Here is a 17461-nt window from a genome sequence, read left to right on the forward strand (position 1 = left end):
TTAGAACTCATCAAAACTGCAAGGCCTGTGAGGACAGGATCTTATCCCTATTGCTCTCCCCCAGAGCATCTAGCACAGATGTCTATTACTAAACACTATACCGGATGTCTCATTTTCCTGTGGCACTACAAAGCTCTTACCTTTTCTGTGATCCGTTCTATTTGTCGATTTTGAGCATCAATCTCATTGCCTATGTCCAGGGCCATGTTTTTTAGATTTCCTAGGATACTGCCCACTTGAGTCAGGTTCTCTTCCATTTCATCTTCCCTGGCATCATTTGTTATACTATCACAAAAAGATATTTAATTCAGTACTTTGGGGTGAATTAGAAATGGAGTGAGTCTGGATTTAGTTTTTATAAAAATAAGTAACCAAAATGACCTCAGCAAGTGTTGGACCCAACAGATGCAGGTTACCATTCTTGGGAAACATTCCATAGTAAAAATGGAAAGACTAATCCAAGAGAGCACAACATCTTAAAGCCATTTAAGATTAAGAAATAACTTTAGGATAGTGGTTTTTCAAAGTGTAATTCCCAGCATAACCTGGGAACTTGTTAGACATGAAAATATGCTAATTCTCACACTCCACTCCAGATCTCCTCAATCAGAGACTGGAAGGGACCCCAGCGATCTGTGTTTTAATAAACCTCCCAGGTGATTCTGATGCATGCTTAGGTCTAAAGAACTAGTCCTCTAAAATAAGGGTTGCAAAATCCTGGCCCAAAGCCAAATCTGGCCTGCCTTCTGAATTTATAAACAAGGTTTTATTTGAACACAGCCATGCTCATTTGTTTATATATTGTTTATGGCTGCTTTTACCCTACAACAGAGTTGAGCAGTTGAGTAGTTGTGACTGAGACTGTATGGCCTGTAAAGTCTGAAATATTTACTATCTGACCTTTTACAGATATCCTTATAGGGATTTGGTCGACTCCTACTCTAGATGATACATTTTAAAACACATCTTCTTATTTACAGAAGTAAAACATGATTACTTGAATAATTTGGAAAGTACTTTACAAAGAAAAGTTAATCCATCCTTGAATGTCAACAATCCCAGTCACCATTTTGTCAGAAGGCAAATATTAAAATGGAATAAGGGACTTCGCTGGTAGTCCAGTGGTTAAGCCTCCCCGCTTCCACTGCAGGAGGCATGGGTTCGATCCCTGGTCGGGGAACTAAGATCCCACACACCCCCACATGCTGTGCGGCCAAAAAAAAATTTTTTTAAATCCAAAAAAAAAAAAAGGAATAAATGCTATTTCTAATTAATAAGTTGGGGTTCATGCATAATTACACCCAGTCTCCAGAGAAAGCCATTCATTTAGGAAAAGAATAAAAATATCGGGAAGAGCTGGCATACCGTTTAATGTATCCGCCGCTGGCTGCTCCTGTGGTTGCTTGCTGAGGCTGACCATTTGTCACTCGGCCTGGCTGCTTAGATACTACATTGCTAGGAGAGTTGTCTCCACCATCTCTCCATGTTGCCTTATAGACTTTACTAGACTCAAAGTTCTTTGTCCTATATAAGAGTCAGGAGTGTAGAGAGATACCAAAAAGCAGGAGAGGGAGAAATGACATTATTAGTGCTTGTTACCTTAGGGATGCCCTAGCACCCTTAGAATAAAAGCTACATGCAGCTAGATCTAGATTATCTACACTATGCTCCATCACAATCTGGCATTGAAAAAGATGAACTGTGTAAGCCCACTGACATTAAAAACATTTTTTTAAAGGTTAAACTACTTCCACCAAATCTTCACTGAGCAGTTAGCAAGTACCAAAATGTAATTATTTGATTTTTCAGGTTCTCCTAGCCTCTGACACTCTCCAGAAAAGAGGTTAATGGACACCAGGAAAAAAATTCCTTAGGAAAGGTGCTCTGGGATGCCTTAATGGTTCCTTGGAAGCATCTCAGACGTTGATGAGGGATGGAAGAGAAAGAAGGCTGAGTGGGCAGTACTTAGACCTCAGTTGCTCACTTACTTAAACTGTAGTAGTTTCAGCTGATCTGTTTTTTAAAGTTAGAATTGTGCATTAAATTTTTTTAAAAAGGTTTCTTTGGCGGGTGGTGGTGATGTGATGAATTGGGAGATTGGGATTGACATATATACTCTAATATGTATAAAATGGATAACTAATAAGAACTTGCTGTATAAAAATTTTAAAAAGTTATTATAAAAAAAATTTTTTTAAGAAATGTTTCTTAAGAAACAAACATTATGAAGGAAAGGCAATGAATGAGTTCTTTGGCTACAATGGTACCAGTTACAAATCCTTTGGTTTAGGACTTTTTCATTTAAGAGTTTACTGTTCCACCTTAAAAAAAAAAATGATCCTAAATCCAAGCCTCTTAAAAATAGAAGCATATGTTTAGATTAACTGACATAGCTAAAAATCAGCCAAAGCCAGAATTTTACCGTGGGATTTACTATTTGAACTGGTATAAATGGCAAGAAAAAGAACCTAGTAAAATGACTTTTAAGTGGCTGTTACAAAAAACACAAATAAAACTTTTTCTTACTGATTATTTGGCTAGGTAAAGTTTCCACTCACACAATTTTAGTTTTTGCTTTTCTATAAACAAAAACAAAGTAGTATATGGCTATAACATTGGTTTCTGATTTATTCCACATGATACATTAATGAGGAAGTTTTGAAATCGCAAAAGCAAAGGAGAGATTTTAGGAAAGCAGTGGCTCCTTTCTTAATAGGATCCTGTGAGGATTCATGTTTGGCAAACCTAGAATTGGATCTTAGACCTTAATCATCAATGCCACAGAAAGGGTACTATATGTTTAATAAATCAATTTAGTCATTAATAAGCCATGTTAAATCCTTCCTGGAACAAGGTGGGATACACATTATTTAGTACTACTTTTTTTTTTTTGGTTGCATCGAGTCTTAGTTGCGACACACAGGATCTTCGTTGAGGCATGCGGGAGCTTTCCTTGCAATGCGCGGGCTTCTCTCTAGTTGTGGCGTGCAGGTTTTCTCTTCTCTAGTTGTGGAGCGCAGGCTCCAGGGCATGTGGGCTCTGCAGCTGTGGCGCTCAGGTTCCAGAGTGTGTGGGCTCTGTAGTTTGCAGCACGCGGGTTCTCTAGTTGAGGCACACGAGCTCAGTAGTTGTGATGTGCACTTAATTGCCCCGTGACATGTGGGATCTTAGTTCCCTGACCAGGGATCGAACCCGCATCCCCTGCATTGGAAGGCAGATTCTTTACCACTGGACCACCAGGGAAGTCCCTGATATACACATTATTTAAATGAATATTTATAAATAATTTCTGTTTAGTAAAAAACCCATTTACGTGTATTCTTTGTTAATAAGATGGGTCTCAGGCAAAATTCTGAAGCAGAGTAATAGCAACCAAGCAAAATAAACAACATATAAGTTTATCAGAAAGTTAACCAGAAATATTAATAGAAGTAATATAAGTGAGGCTTTTATCAGGATGTTAGACTGTAAAACAGGTCAAAGATTGAAGGCTGGAATTCTAATGTCACTAAATAATAAGACACTGTGCTTCTGAGAGTCTTAGCACAGAAGCACTGGGTTGGGACAGACTTGTGGGCTCTTGGTCTAGTAAGGGATATACACATGCTCCAACCTCCTCAACCTTAAGAAATAATATTTGAAATTCCTTCAACTTCTGAGAATTCTTCCTTCAATTAGATATAAGATGCAAACGAATTGTTTTAACATGATATTGTGAATGAGGTCCAATTAAAGCATAGTTTATAAATAAAGAATCAGACTGGTTATCAAACCCTTCTCCCTTTAAGAGGACTGGATCTTTGATGTTCTTCCAATATCAAGGGGAAAAGGTACAAAAAGCTGACTTGAATTGTCACATTTATTTTCAAATGGATTGGGGAAAAAATCTCTGCACTACTTTTTCATGCAGTTTTGACATGCTCTGCATGTTTATAAAGCAGTGATTTTTATATGCTGTTGATTTCATATCTTCATCCTTGTGATAGTTCCATGTCTCTTTCAGCACCTCTACTCCAGGTAATAATGCCTTCTGCTTGCTCAAGGTCCTGCCACATGCTGTTACCCTGGAGCTTCTCCCACTGAGTTGTAAAACCCTTAAAGACACCTGTTTTTAAGGGCATTGTCAGAGAGCTGAGTATCTAATAAAAACAACAATGGTTTTAATCTAATTTGTCTTCCTTCAAAGGGTCTTAAGTACTTTAAAAGGTAGTATTTCCTAAACTTGACTGAGCACCAAAGTGACCTGGATGATTCTGAATACACAGATGTGTATTTCAGGCTACATTCTGAAAATTCTACTTCAATTTTTGTCTGATGGAGCCTGGGAATCTTCTGTTGTAACTATGATTTTATTTAAATTCAATAGGTCATCTAGCTGCCCAACCAGGAAGAGAAACACTGTTCTAAGAGACTTCCAATCTGTTGTAGAAGGAATATTTTAGATTACTATGGTAGTACACCTTAGTATTACTATATATTGGGACACTGAGGAATTAATCTGGAGGAAGTGAACGTATACACAAATTTTTTTTTTTAAGCCACAAGATTTAGAGTAAATTGAATCCCAATCCTAGACCTGTCATTCAGTAGCTACAGAACCTTATGCAAACTTCCATCTCTGGGCATCTTTTCCTTATATGTAAAACTAAGATGATAACAGTACTTAATAAGTCACAGGGCTGTTGATAATAGATGTAAAATTGTTCTGTAAAGCATTAGACAATTTTTTTTTTTTTCAGTATGCGGGCCTCTCACTGCTGTGGCCTCTCCCGTTGCGGAGCACAGGCTCCGGACGCGCAGGCTCAGCGGCCATGGCTCACGGGCCCAGCCGCTCCATGGCATGTGGGATCTTCCTGGACTGGGGCACGAACCCGTGTCCCCTGCATCGGCAGGCGGACTCTCAACCACTGCGCCACCAGGGAAGCCCAGACAAATATTTTTGTTCTTTGGTTTCAACTCAACCTGATCCTTAGTTAAAAGTTCATGTCTTTAATTGCACAGATTACCAATTGGCATGTTTATTCTTATAGCCCATTAACATTCCCTAGCTTTGAGATCTACAAGCAGCCGAATATAGTTGGAATATAGCTATATAAAAAGACATCTAGGGCTTCCCTGGTGGCGCAGTGGTTGAGAGTCTGCCTGCCAATGCAGGGGACATGGGTTCGTGCCTTGGCCTGGGAAGATCCCACATGCCGCGGAGCGGCTGGGCTCATGAGCCATGGCCACTGAGCCTGCGCGTCCAGAGGCTGTGCTCCGCAGCGGGAGAGGCCACAACAGTGAGAGGCCCGCGTACCGCAAAAAAAAAAAAAAGACATCTAGGCCAGGGTTGTTTCTGGTCTATAGTAAGAAAGAAATGGTTCTGATTTGCAACAGAACTCTTCTGCATAACAAAATTAACAGCCCCTCTGGGAAGAAATTAGATTTCATAATAAAATGCTTAAAGCAAATTTGTGGTAGATTTTAATGCAATTAAGAACTCCATCTAGAAAGTTAGATTTACCCCTGACTGTCAGTTTTGAAGAGTTTAATCATCTTTAACTACTACATTTTTTCAGATAAATATCACATTCAAAAATGGCATGTTTGAAATAAGAATTTGAAATATCCCTTAAGAAGCTGCTATAAATATAGAAAACAAGTATCAGGATATGAACACAGTAACTTTAACAATTTCTTTTTTGAGTTTTGGTTGTCAACATTAGTACTAACTGAATAAAATAGCAAAAAGAAAGCCCAAGCTGGGGGGCGGAGGGCGGGGAGAGAGGTGATCAGGTTATAGGAAAGAAGAAAAAGAAGGGCAAGAAACAAAGGGTAGAAATCAAACAATTTTCTAACATTTAACCATGGTATTCATAGTCCCAATAAAGATCCAAAATTTAGGAGTCAAACATTATAATAAACAGTAGGCTGACTAGAGGGTTAACTTCCATAAAAAAATTAAGATTAGTTAGCGCTGCATTAATTCAGTACGAAACCACAGCAAGCTAACACATGACATAATAGGTATTATGGAACAGATGATAATATATATAAAGAGGGTAAACCCTTATTTAAAAAAAGGAGGTAACTAGATATGGCAACATTTAAAATTTATATCCCACCTTGTTCCAAATGGCATTTAAGATGACTTACATTGGCAGTTAATTCCTCAATTTGGTAGTGGCCTAAATCATGGGGAATCCAAAATCATTAGAAGCAATACTTCAAGAGAGGAAATATTGATTCTGGAACCAGAAAGGAGTAGGAAAACTTAACAGAAGAAAGGAAGCTGAAATCAAAGTCTATGTATTTAGCCTGAATTCCCTTCCCTTTGATTAGAACTAGAATGCAGCAATTCTCTACAAAGATCAACCTATTTAAAACTTCTTAGGAAACTTTAGGGGTGTTTTTACTTTTATAATCTTAAGTGTTTTTTAGCAAAAACTTAGTATCAGAGCCATTAGTCAAAGGGTGGTATTATAAATTAAGATCCTTTCGTCAATCCATCTTCTGGCAGACAGCACTCATCAAGAACAAATTCACTTTACATTACACACCACAGCACAGCTTTTAAGAGTCTCTACCATTCACAAAATCCATGCACATGCACAGAAAAGCCATTTGAAGCATCACCTTTAGATAGCAGGTTAACAGCCCAAATTGCGCCACAAGACTGCATCTTAAAGTTCCCTTTGATCAGTTATTGAGCTCAGCTTCTGATGTTAAATCTTCATTTTTAGTAAGCATATTAGAAAGGAAGAGATTAGGTGAGAGAATGAAATGCAGAAAACAGTGAATGCCAATCAAACAGAACAGAAACAGGTTTAGTTTTCAAAGCATAATGCATTTAAATTCCTGCCTGGTTTCATAGAAACAACCAACATCTGAAAATCTAGATAAAAAGAAAAACATGAAAACTATTTAAACCAGAGCATACTTCGTTTTTCCTAAGAAAGTCTGAATGATGATATTCTGTCCTAAAATTATGAAAATTAACATGAAGAGAAGGCAAATACTTTGTATCTCCAGTGAATAGGATGGAGGAAGCACTCAAATGTTGACTAAAATACAGTAATTCAATATTTATTTTAACTAATCAGAGTTGAATATTTACATTTTAATATGACATAAGATTCAATAGTATAAAACCTGTAGTACCAATTTTCAACTTCTCTAGTAAGTGGTCCAGAAATACCAACCTGTCTTCAAACTATGTGCCAATATGTTTGACATTTTAAGCACAGAATGAAGAGAGGCAGGTTAAGACAGAGGAATACTTTGTCTGACAATGGTTAAAGTGGGACATCAGGCAGTTTACTATTCTGAGACTTCCCATTTTAAACCTGCCTCTTTTTAAACTCGTTAATTAGAATTACAACTTATCAAAGTTACTGACAAAGGGACTTCCCTTGAGGTCCAGTGGTTAGGACTCGGGTGCTTTCACTGCCAGGGGCCTGGGTTCGATCTCTGGTAGGGAACTAAGATTCCGCAAGCAGTGTGACGCGGCCAAAACAACAAAACAAAACAAAACAAAAAAACCCCAAACTTACTGAAAAAGATATAGGATTTTTAATAAGGATCTGTTCTATTTTGCTTTTAGGATTCAAATAGTAGCAAGCTAAAAGAATGACATTTATTCACAATTTTAAAGTTTAATCCTGGTAGTCTGTTTTCAAATTCTAGTAGTCCTTTAAAAAGAATTAGCTAAAATTAAAATTCACTTCTAATATAGGGTTCTGTTAAGTGAAGTTATTTCCATGTCTTATTAGAAAAAGATCTGCTGATATGGCTTTAATGAATACTACTAAAAAAAGAAATCTCAAAGAACAAATCTACTCAAGATATTTTCTATATAGTAATGCATCTAACAAAAGCAACAACAAAAAGGTTCATTCTTTTCTTGCCAGTCAAGCAATGTAGCATACAGTTAAAAACTAGGGCTCTGCCTGGTTTTGAATCTCAGCTCTTCCACTTGTTAGTGTAGCCTCCTTATGCCTCTGTTTCCCCATATGTAAAATGGTGATAATAAGAGGAACTATCTCATATTAAGGGTATTGTAAGGATTAAATTTAAAGTGCTCAGGATAGTAAGAGCCTAAATTAATATACAGGCTCACAACTCTCATGCAAACCTTTGGATGTGAGACATTTTGAGCAGTACCACACAATCACATACATCAATATTTCTGCAGTGAAACAGATTAACATTTATGCTAAGTGTAATAAAGACTATTAAATAGCTTCAGTTCAGGTTACATCTCGTAGCCTAATTAATAAGTTGTGGCACTACATTCCGAAAAAAACAAACCTTTGGCTCTCAGAGTTTTTTAGATTTCTAAATGGCAGATAGGAGACTGTGGACCTGAGTTGTTATTACTAGTACCAGAATTAGTACTAGCTTTATACAGAAGACTAAGATACCGTCTCTGCCTTTCAGAAGCTCATGTTATGGCTATTTATATGATAAGCCTAACTGAAACACAGATTAGCAGATTAAGCTTAGAAAGATCACGCCCCTGGCAGGAGTGAAAATAGATAAAGCTGAGGACAAGAGATACCATAGAGGGCAAGGACTCAATGGTGTAAAGGAGAGATGGATGGAAGGGAGGCAATTAAAATCGGAATATTTAAAGTGAAACACTACTCTCTCCTCTTCAGAGAACAAGTGTTCTGTTATAGGAGCCCCTTGATTCCAACTGTTACGAAGTGCTTTCTTCTCTTGACCCACTAGGAAAGGGCTCTGCTGAGGTTAGAGGCTGACGACGGACTGCTTCAGGACCATACTCAGGACCATACTACCTTCTCTCTCAGACTGTCCAAGAAAATCCTGCCTATGCTTGTCTGGGTACACAAAGAAAAATAAAATTAATACTTATGTAGCTCCATTTCCCACTTTTTATGATATCAGACCACCTTATTCCCTGCTCTTCCTACTCATCAGAGATAATTTGCTCTAGGTTCTAGGGAGGACTTCCTCTTCCTTGCTCTTCTCTTAATATGTATCTCAATGAAGTTCATTTACCTTTTCCCCTGAACTCTTCCAAGAGGGTACATAGAACATAGGAGAAAAGTGCAAGTAAGTTCGTGAAACATAGTTAAAAAAAGAGTTTAGATTAAAAAAAATCTGTACATTTCTAACTTGTTTGCTGAAAGTAATCTGCTAAACCCTGATTCGCAGGTCATAGTTATTAAAATATGCACTTTTGGAGAGTCAACCAAGGTCTAAACAGGTCAACAGACTTGTCTTTCTTAGCTTCTTATGCCCAAAACAAACACTAAAGTTGACCAACAAGTAATTTAACTCTATTTTCTCCAGTAGAAATGGCACAGAGAATGCTGTCACATGAAACACTTATCTGAAAGCATGACAGAGCAAAACCTCCTCCATTCCTAACTCCTTTGAGGAGTAAACAAATGCTGAGAGTCTGTAAACCTTCGTATCTCATTTTTGGTTTACCACACCAGTTGAGACAACTGGATGGAAGCAGTAATGCTTACAAAGCTCTTTAAAAATGAATACTCTCAGCAGAAAGGATAGTCACTCAATCTCCAGACAACGTCATTTCAGCCAAAGGTAAAGTTCAAAGTTGCTTTGTTAATGACTCCTCATCTTTGTCTGAATACATGTACTTTTGTCAACACCATGGAGTTTGTATTATCCAAGATTAAGTAGAGAATTTAAATGTTAATAATAAAGTCACTAAAAAGAATGAATTCCTTTCCGTCAAGTATAATCTCATACACTATACACAAATAATTTGAAGACTTTTCATCTCCTAGTTTACTAGAGGCCTCAAATCTTCAGTCTTCTTTAATGTTTCCTTCTTCATGTTTGATATATAATCAGTTGATTTAACGTGAACTTTTTTGACTTACATTTTTCTCTCTAATCTTGATGATAAAGTTATACCCCACAGGCCTAGTTTACAAAAGGTTCCTAACTAGTTTCTTGGTGTGCGGTTATATACTCCAATCAATCAACCCCTTAGGCTGGCATTCAAAGTTCCTCTATTGCCTACTTATGTATTATTTTCCACTTCTCATCTATGTGAATCATGTAGTACAGTTAAGTCAAGCTCCTCTGTAATCTTTACTTAAATTAAATCTTCCACAGGAAATGTCTTCCCACTTCTTTCATGTCCATCCAGATCTTTCTAGTCATTCAGAGCCCAACTCAAGTCCTATCTCTCCTATAAGATGGTCTCCAAACCAACCTTTATCAGTTCTATACCTTTAGCCTCAGTTGATATCACATGATCTAGCCCTAGATTTATATAGTTCTTACTTTTTGCTATTCTCTCTCATATAGCCAACCACATGGTAAGTCTTTTGAAGCCAGGATCCAAGTCCTTTATTCCCTTGACCATCCCTCATGTGCCTACCACAGAACATATATTTTGTTAATTCTCCTTATTTGAAGGGAAAAGACACTAATTCTATCCTGCTCTGTATTACCCAGATGTATATTTCCTAACCTTTTCTTGTATTATTAAAAAATGAAATTGGGACTTGATCGAAAGATTGATCAAATTTAAGCGATGGTTTGCAGTGAACATGCCCATTTATACAAAAAGTTTGATCTGACTGAAGGAGAAGCAGCTTCACTTGATCTAACAAAGTTCCTTATTTAGGCCCTGTCATACTTATTGGGAGGTGGGGAGGGGTGTGCTCTCACTTTAGATTTATTTGAAAAAGGTCTTGATTTATCAACTCACCTATTACAGGGGCATACACAAAGGCCACAGCACTTGTTTAGTTCTGTTAAAGTCTTCTCTGCTTCTCTCATGTCTTTGTTTATTTGGTCCATGCCTTCTTCTACGCGTTTTAGTTGTTCTAAGAATAAGTTGTGGAAGTTACATTTTGTCTTACATTCACGGTGCCAACCAGAAAACGCCATTATGATGGAACAGCAAAAACTTTAACCTCGAATCCACCAATAACCCATCACAGTGACTGTATCAGGGCCAGATGGTATTACAGACTGTCCAGAATGAAAATAGTCTTTCACATACTGATCCTGGGGCACCTGGCCTCTGACTGTGGAAAGATTTGTTCTAAAGAAATTTGTATAATAGGAGCATGTGAGGATTGGTTTAGACATCACTTCTGCAACCAAATTAAGTGTACTGTGACTAGACCAGATCCCCAGCATTTCTATTATTGGATAGGCTCAAAACCTGAAGGCTGTCATAAGATTAATAAAAACTAGACCAGATTGCTCAGGGCCAAATCAAACAGAATGTTTCCAAGCCTGCCTGAATCTGACCTATTTAAGGACTTAACTTGATTTCTGAAAATGATGCAAAAATATCATAATGTCTAGTTCATGTACGACCAATACACACAATAAGCCCTGCTACATAATAAATACTTGGTATACAATGGGGTATTGTGGCCCCCACCTCAAATAGGCAACAAACATGATATAATTCAAATCAGCAGAAAAGAAGTAAAATGTCACTCTTATCTTACAAAGGGAAGGTACTCCCAAAGGCTTAATTAATTTTATACACGGCTGATCTGAAAAGGCTTTCTGGCATCCTAAATCAAATCAAGAATTTCTGCCAATGCCTGCAACTCACCCCCTTGTTCATCCAGCGTAGTGATAGTCTTGATTCCTGCATCCTGAGACTAAAAGAAGGGAAAAACGCTGAGAGCACAGCAAAATAAAAACAAAACAGAAACAGAACCTACAAAGTCTGAAAAACAGCAAGAGAGAATCATTAGAAACTTAAGTTTCTCAGAGGACTAGAGCTACAGAGGAAACTAATCTCCCCAAACCAACACACTTTAACATATTAACCCCCCAAAAGAAGTCGCAGACTCATGGTGAATTGTCTTCCTTGTCATATTCCAATACTATCAATTAGAAAAACAGAAAGGCCCATTACTGCATGGTTTGACAATTTCAGCAATTGCTGGTTTCAAATAATAAAGCTTATTGATACAATACCCTTCTGATTCTTAACAGTAATTCCAGCCTGTGCTATCAGAATCCCTTCTATACAGTTACTATACTTAACTTGATGATTAAACACCTTCTTACCTCAATGGCTAAACCCAGGATTCTCCTTGTACTTTCCAGAGACTAGGAAAAAACACAGAGTTTCAGCATTCTACAACAATTCCCCTACCCCCCCCGCCCAAAATCTGAACACAGGCCATATTCATAATGCTACTCTATTTTTAAAGATTGCCAGCCCATCCACCTCTCCCTTTAAAACAAAAAAAGAAAGCTTATTACTATAATTTTGGTTACTTTCTTCCTACCAGATGGTCCTTAAGAGAAAATTTGGAAGGTAAAGTTAATGGGATTTATAAAAAATTTAATGTAAGCAGAAATCTAGGTATATTACACAGATACTAGAAAATTCTGTTAAAATTAAATGTCAGAATTCCTCAAATCTAGAATATCTTTGTTGTAAGTAACTGTTCAGTAATGACTAAAAAAAAAACAAAAAAAAACATACAAATTGTTTTCATTTATTTAGCTTTTTGATGAGTTGAAAAAATAAGGAGCTAGTAATGGCGCTCTAGAGCAAATGCATTCTTTGATATAAAGAGACTAGGAAGAAGCCAAAATGGTCTTCTAAGAAGGTCCTCTCATCCTTCCACTGTGAAAACTGAAAGAGAATTATTACTTATTCCAAGTAAAACCTTTACCTCATCAGTAACCTGGTTAGCCCTCAGCTGAATTTCTTCTGCTGACAGATTATCCATGATGAATTAAAACTTGATAGGTGGAGAAACTGAAATGTGGATATTCTGTAAGAATAAGGACACAAAAAACAAGTTTGTTTGAGCAAAGAGTGTATATTTATGGAATTTAGGATACTTGGAAAACACAGTAAAATAGCCTATCTTTATCCCTATCTATTTATCTATCTATCTATCTACCTATCTATCTATATTTCAGGTGAAGAAATTAAGGCTGAGAGATGGTAAGTAAATGCTTAAATGCTAGTTATTACCAGAGGTGAAACTAAAACTCAGGTTTCAGGACTTCCAGTGAAGCACTGTTTCTAATAGGAAAGTGGTCCTTCTACTTTGAGAAGGAAGGCATTACTAGAAGACAAGCTTCAAGAAACTATTAAAATGAATTCCTGGTTGTACAATGTTCTTGGTACATTGTCTGAATATGGAAAAGCAATAAGGTGAAGAAGTTGAAGTCAGGTAGTGTTCCATTAGTAAAGTAACAAATTCAAAGTCCTGTGCCTGCAAAGCACAGGAAACATTCTAAAAATGTGCCAGTTGTCCAGGCTACTCATTGGAAAAAATGAAATACTTTCATTCTTAACAAGAAAAGGATAATGCTGATACAGAGAGCTCAGAAAAGACCTAGTTTTTATTAAGAGTAGACTCTCCCTTTCCAATTACTGTATGGTCTGTTATTTTAGTGAAGTCCCTAAGAAACTGTACAATTATTCTTCTATACTTAGTAACTTAGTAACTCATAGTAACTCAGGAAGTGATCTCACAGACATTCAAACTGAAACATAAAACTTTTAATAGGTGAAGATTCCAAGAGTCCTGCCCTCTAATATTAACAGCGATACACTGTTGTATAGTATTCTTCTTTGAGCAGTCATGTGGAGTAATAAGCACTGTGTGACTTACCTAGGTTGTTTTCTTTTTATTACATTTGCTAGCTTCGTTATTAAAAATTTGAAAACCAATTTTACCAAAGCCCTTTGTCAATCACACATATAAAAGTGTGGTTCACATTCTGGATTTATCCCCAGGGGACATGTGGCAATGTCTGGAGAATTTTTTGATTGCCAGGAGTTGGGGGTGGGCGGTAAGGAGGAGTAATGTTACTGGCATCTGGTTGGTAGAGGCCAGGGATACTGCTAAACCTCCTATAATGCTCCTTGGGACAGTCCCACAACAAGAATTATCTGGCCCAAAATGTCAAAGTGCTCAGGTTGAGAAATCCTGCCATGGAGTACACTCACTGACGAGCAGGGAACTTTGTTAACTTCTTAGTACTGAACACTTGGAGGGAAAGGATTTTATTATATCTTTGTACCTCTAACACCTAACAGGATCTGACAGTTCGTACCCCAGTAAATGTGTGCTGAATGAACAAATAAGTAGAAAAACAAGATGTACGCTCATTTAAGTGGATCTTAGAAACAAAGCTACATGTAATAGTAGCACAAAGCCTTCGAATCAACACTAGAACCACAAACCAAAAATTGCCATTACATGTGTATGATTTAGAATGGCCTGCTGGTCACATACAGATATTTTTAGTCACATCCGTAGCTAACCAACACTTTTATTAGAACCATCTAAACAAAAAGCGACAATATCCCATTCCTAGGACAGGAAGGCATTACATTTAGAGCCTTGTTTATAATTCTACTGTCATTGCTAACCATTTCAGGATTTAATTAAGATTTTGAGCCTTGATTAAAGACATTAATGTTCATAAAACTACTGTTATTAAAATTATTAAATTGCCAAAAGTTGCAAATTTAATCTCATAGCTTGTATGCCATAGTAGGACTGTGGCTCTGCCAAAAGGTTCATATACTAAGATACATAATCAAGATATAAAGGCCTCTCTTAAATTAAGAACTGATCATTCATTAGATATAAGCATAAACAGAACCACATGCTTTATTACCTTGCTAATTGTTTATGAGACTTTAGCTTTAATCACACATATGATTATGCTACAGTTTCTCTTCTGTCAATCTTTCATAGTTGTAATTATAAAAAGAAAAGGAAGTTCCTTTGTACCCTCCCACCATTTTTGTATGCTTTTCCTTTCTATAATATCCCCATCTGCCTGCCCAGGCAGTCTCGTGCTTTCCCACACAAGGTTCCTTTCAAAGCCTGTCCTTCCTAGGCGGTACGCTCCAAAGTTATCTATCCCTCTCACGTGAAACTCCTAAATGCCCCACAGAGCAGAAAGTGTTAAGAAAAGCAATACACACTAATCAGTTAGTATCTGGAAATGACATCCCGATTAGGTTTTCCGATATAGTATACTATGGGTAGGAAGATATTTTGGGAGTAAGGAAGCTCAGATCTCTCAAACTGTATAATTTTGTAATTCTACTCCTAGAAGTGATTCTTGCCAATTACAAGTCAATATTTGTTATTCTCCTAGTAACTATGAGCAAAACTCCATGTAGGTTCAAAGAGAGGCTTGAATGTAAAACTGACCTCTGTCAAACTTAAAAGATTCCAAGAGTCCTTGCCTTTAATTATCAAAAAGGCAGATTAAAAAAAAAAAGGCAGATATAGCTGGGAAGCAGATGTGAAGAGTCACTCCTGGCATAGCAGTGGTGCCATGTTTTAGGACACACCTTTTAAGTGAACTCAAAGTGCTGCCTAGTACTTCTTTTTTTCCCTCCCTGAGCAGATGACACACAAACAAGAAACAGACTTCTGTAAAGTTCTCACATGTTTGGCATGCTGATATCAGGACAGAGCTGCCTAAGACTTCTCTACTCTGGATTTTTGAGGATGTTGAGCACATTATTATAGTAAATGGGAGTAAGTGAGACAAAGCAGAATTGTAAGGGGAAGGCCAAAGAGAGACAAAGAATAATACTCCCTAGGCTCTTTTAGCCTTTACTAAACTGCTCAGAAGTGTCAGGCAGGGTGCAAGCTAGAACTAGCTATATAGCTTTACTCGTATTTATTATCTCCAGAAGTTTTTCTCATGCAGTCAGGAAAGGCTATCCAGAATGGTAGAGTAAAGAGAATTAGAGAAGGGGCGGGGAAGGAAAAATGAAACATCACTTGACACAAAGATCCCATTAAACTTACTTTTCTTAGGTATAACCCAATAGATTAAATATCTGTGTCATTTTCCCAATGCTCCTGGGAACTTACGCTACATGTGCGCCTTTGAGATGAAAATGTAAGATTTTTCTCATTGCCTTTACACCCTACTTCCCTTACTACGGTTCATTTGGGCTTACTAGCAGACTCCTAGTTATCTTTCTTAATTTCTTTTCTATTATAAACCTTGGGGGGAGAGGGGAGGAAGAAATGCTCACTGAGCATGTACTATGTATCATATAACCATCTAAGTTATTCATATATGTCATTATGTCTGTTATACCACTTTATAGGTGGGGAAACTAAGGCTCAGTTTAAGTAAGTAATTTGCCCAAGGTGACTGAGTAAAGAGCAGATTTATTATTCAAGGCTGGATCAACTCTGAAACCAAGGCTAGCTCATGGTCTGGTAAATAGTCTTACTGTTGGATGTACCACCCCTTAATAAGATATAATATAAGAATATAGGCTAAGCACTCTACCTGATGGCTCATTTCAAAATTTCAGATACTTTCTATAGTAATACCATGAAATCTTATCTCTTCCACAGACTCAAAGATGGTTAAACTGAAGGAAGAACTAGAAAGACCAGAGTAATCATGGCTTTCATCTGTTTTATAATAATTTAGAACCTGAAAAATATCTACATTAATTTAGAAAATGAAAATAATACTACTGGGAAGAAGGAATACAAAGTAAAAAGGACTCAGAACTTAATCAACAGGAGATCCACATGTCTTCATTGATAAAAATGGAGGGATACTCAGGAAGTAATGAAGAAATAGCACTTTAAATCACTGATTCCTGAAAAGACCAATATAAGAATGATTTTATAAAGTATTAACTCAGTTTATACTGGAAGGCAAGGATTTTGCATTAAAATATTCTACCATTAGTTTCCTGCCTATTCCTTCTCTTAAAACATAGTTAATCACAATGTAAGTTGCTCTATGAGTTACACTCATACAGTTATTACTGTATTCTTTAACAGTTTGATAAAATGTGCAATTCTCTTTGGCATATTTTGATTAGACTTTCATGGTAACTAATGTATTTACAACAAGTAGAAACTTCTGTTCAGAGCAGGCTAGCACAGTGGTGAGTAGTGGGAGCTCCAGCATCCAAATTCTGGCCTCAAAAATGTATTTGTTGTGTGACCCTGGGCAAGCTACCTATCCCCACTAAAGTTCAGTGTCTGCATTTGTAAGATAGAGATAACAGATCTATTTCAAAGGCTTTTTTGGTGAAGATTAAAAAATATGATCCACACAAAGTGCTTAGCACAGTGCCTGAAGCATAGCTGATGTTCAAGTGTTAGCCATTATTTCAATATCATTAGGGAAGCAGAAATAGTAGGCAAAACGAAAGTAAAGTAACAATGTTAAATATGAGTGATATCAATGTAAATGCAACTGAAAATAATCGCTACTAATTAACTGTTCCATCTGAAGACTAAATTTGAATATTAAAGTTGACGATACTGTATAGGCTATACTATTTTCATGCCAGTCATGAGGCCTGTGGTTCTCCCACTTAATCAATCAGCTCATGGAAGTGATGCTGGTCCATGAAGGTCACCTTTCAGTACTGGTTAATTAAACTTCACTGCTTGTTATCAAAAAAAAAAAAAAAATCCATCAAGATGGAGAACTAAACCAAGTTTCTGGTTGATAGGTACTT

General features: G+C 37.0%; 2 protein-coding genes across 5 annotated transcripts in view; one reads left to right on the top strand and one right to left on the bottom strand.

Annotated features, from left to right (window-relative positions):
- Positions 1 to 16676, top strand: part of LRRC57 (leucine rich repeat containing 57) — a 27811-nt gene extending 11135 nt beyond the window's left edge. Inside the window, exons 7-8 of one of the 3 annotated variants that reach the window (XR_004485418.2) lie at positions 9298 to 9555; positions 16332 to 16676. The gene's annotated coding sequence lies outside the window, so the exon portion shown is untranslated. The remainder of the gene's footprint in view (positions 1 to 9297; positions 9556 to 16331) is intronic. The other 2 variants (XR_007475363.1, XR_004485421.2) reach the window with 2 other exon arrangements.
- The window catches only part of SNAP23 (synaptosome associated protein 23), a 35589-nt gene that overhangs the window by 2410 nt on the left and 15718 nt on the right, over positions 1 to 17461 (bottom strand). For both annotated transcript variants that reach the window (XM_004273945.4, XM_049705517.1), the window contains 6 exons: positions 12645 to 12746; positions 12028 to 12069; positions 11564 to 11612; positions 10697 to 10814; positions 1366 to 1524; positions 141 to 285 (listed from right to left, as the gene is read on the bottom strand). In XM_004273945.4, coding sequence (XP_004273993.1) covers positions 141 to 285; positions 1366 to 1524; positions 10697 to 10814; positions 11564 to 11612; positions 12028 to 12069; positions 12645 to 12701 — 570 coding nt within the window. In that variant the 5' untranslated portion in view covers positions 12702 to 12746. The remainder of the gene's footprint in view (positions 1 to 140; positions 286 to 1365; positions 1525 to 10696; positions 10815 to 11563; positions 11613 to 12027; positions 12070 to 12644; positions 12747 to 17461) is intronic.

The sequence above is a fragment of the Orcinus orca genome, chromosome 2, assembly GCF_937001465.1.
Source record: "Orcinus orca chromosome 2, mOrcOrc1.1, whole genome shotgun sequence".
Lineage (NCBI taxonomy): Eukaryota > Metazoa > Chordata > Mammalia > Artiodactyla > Delphinidae > Orcinus > Orcinus orca.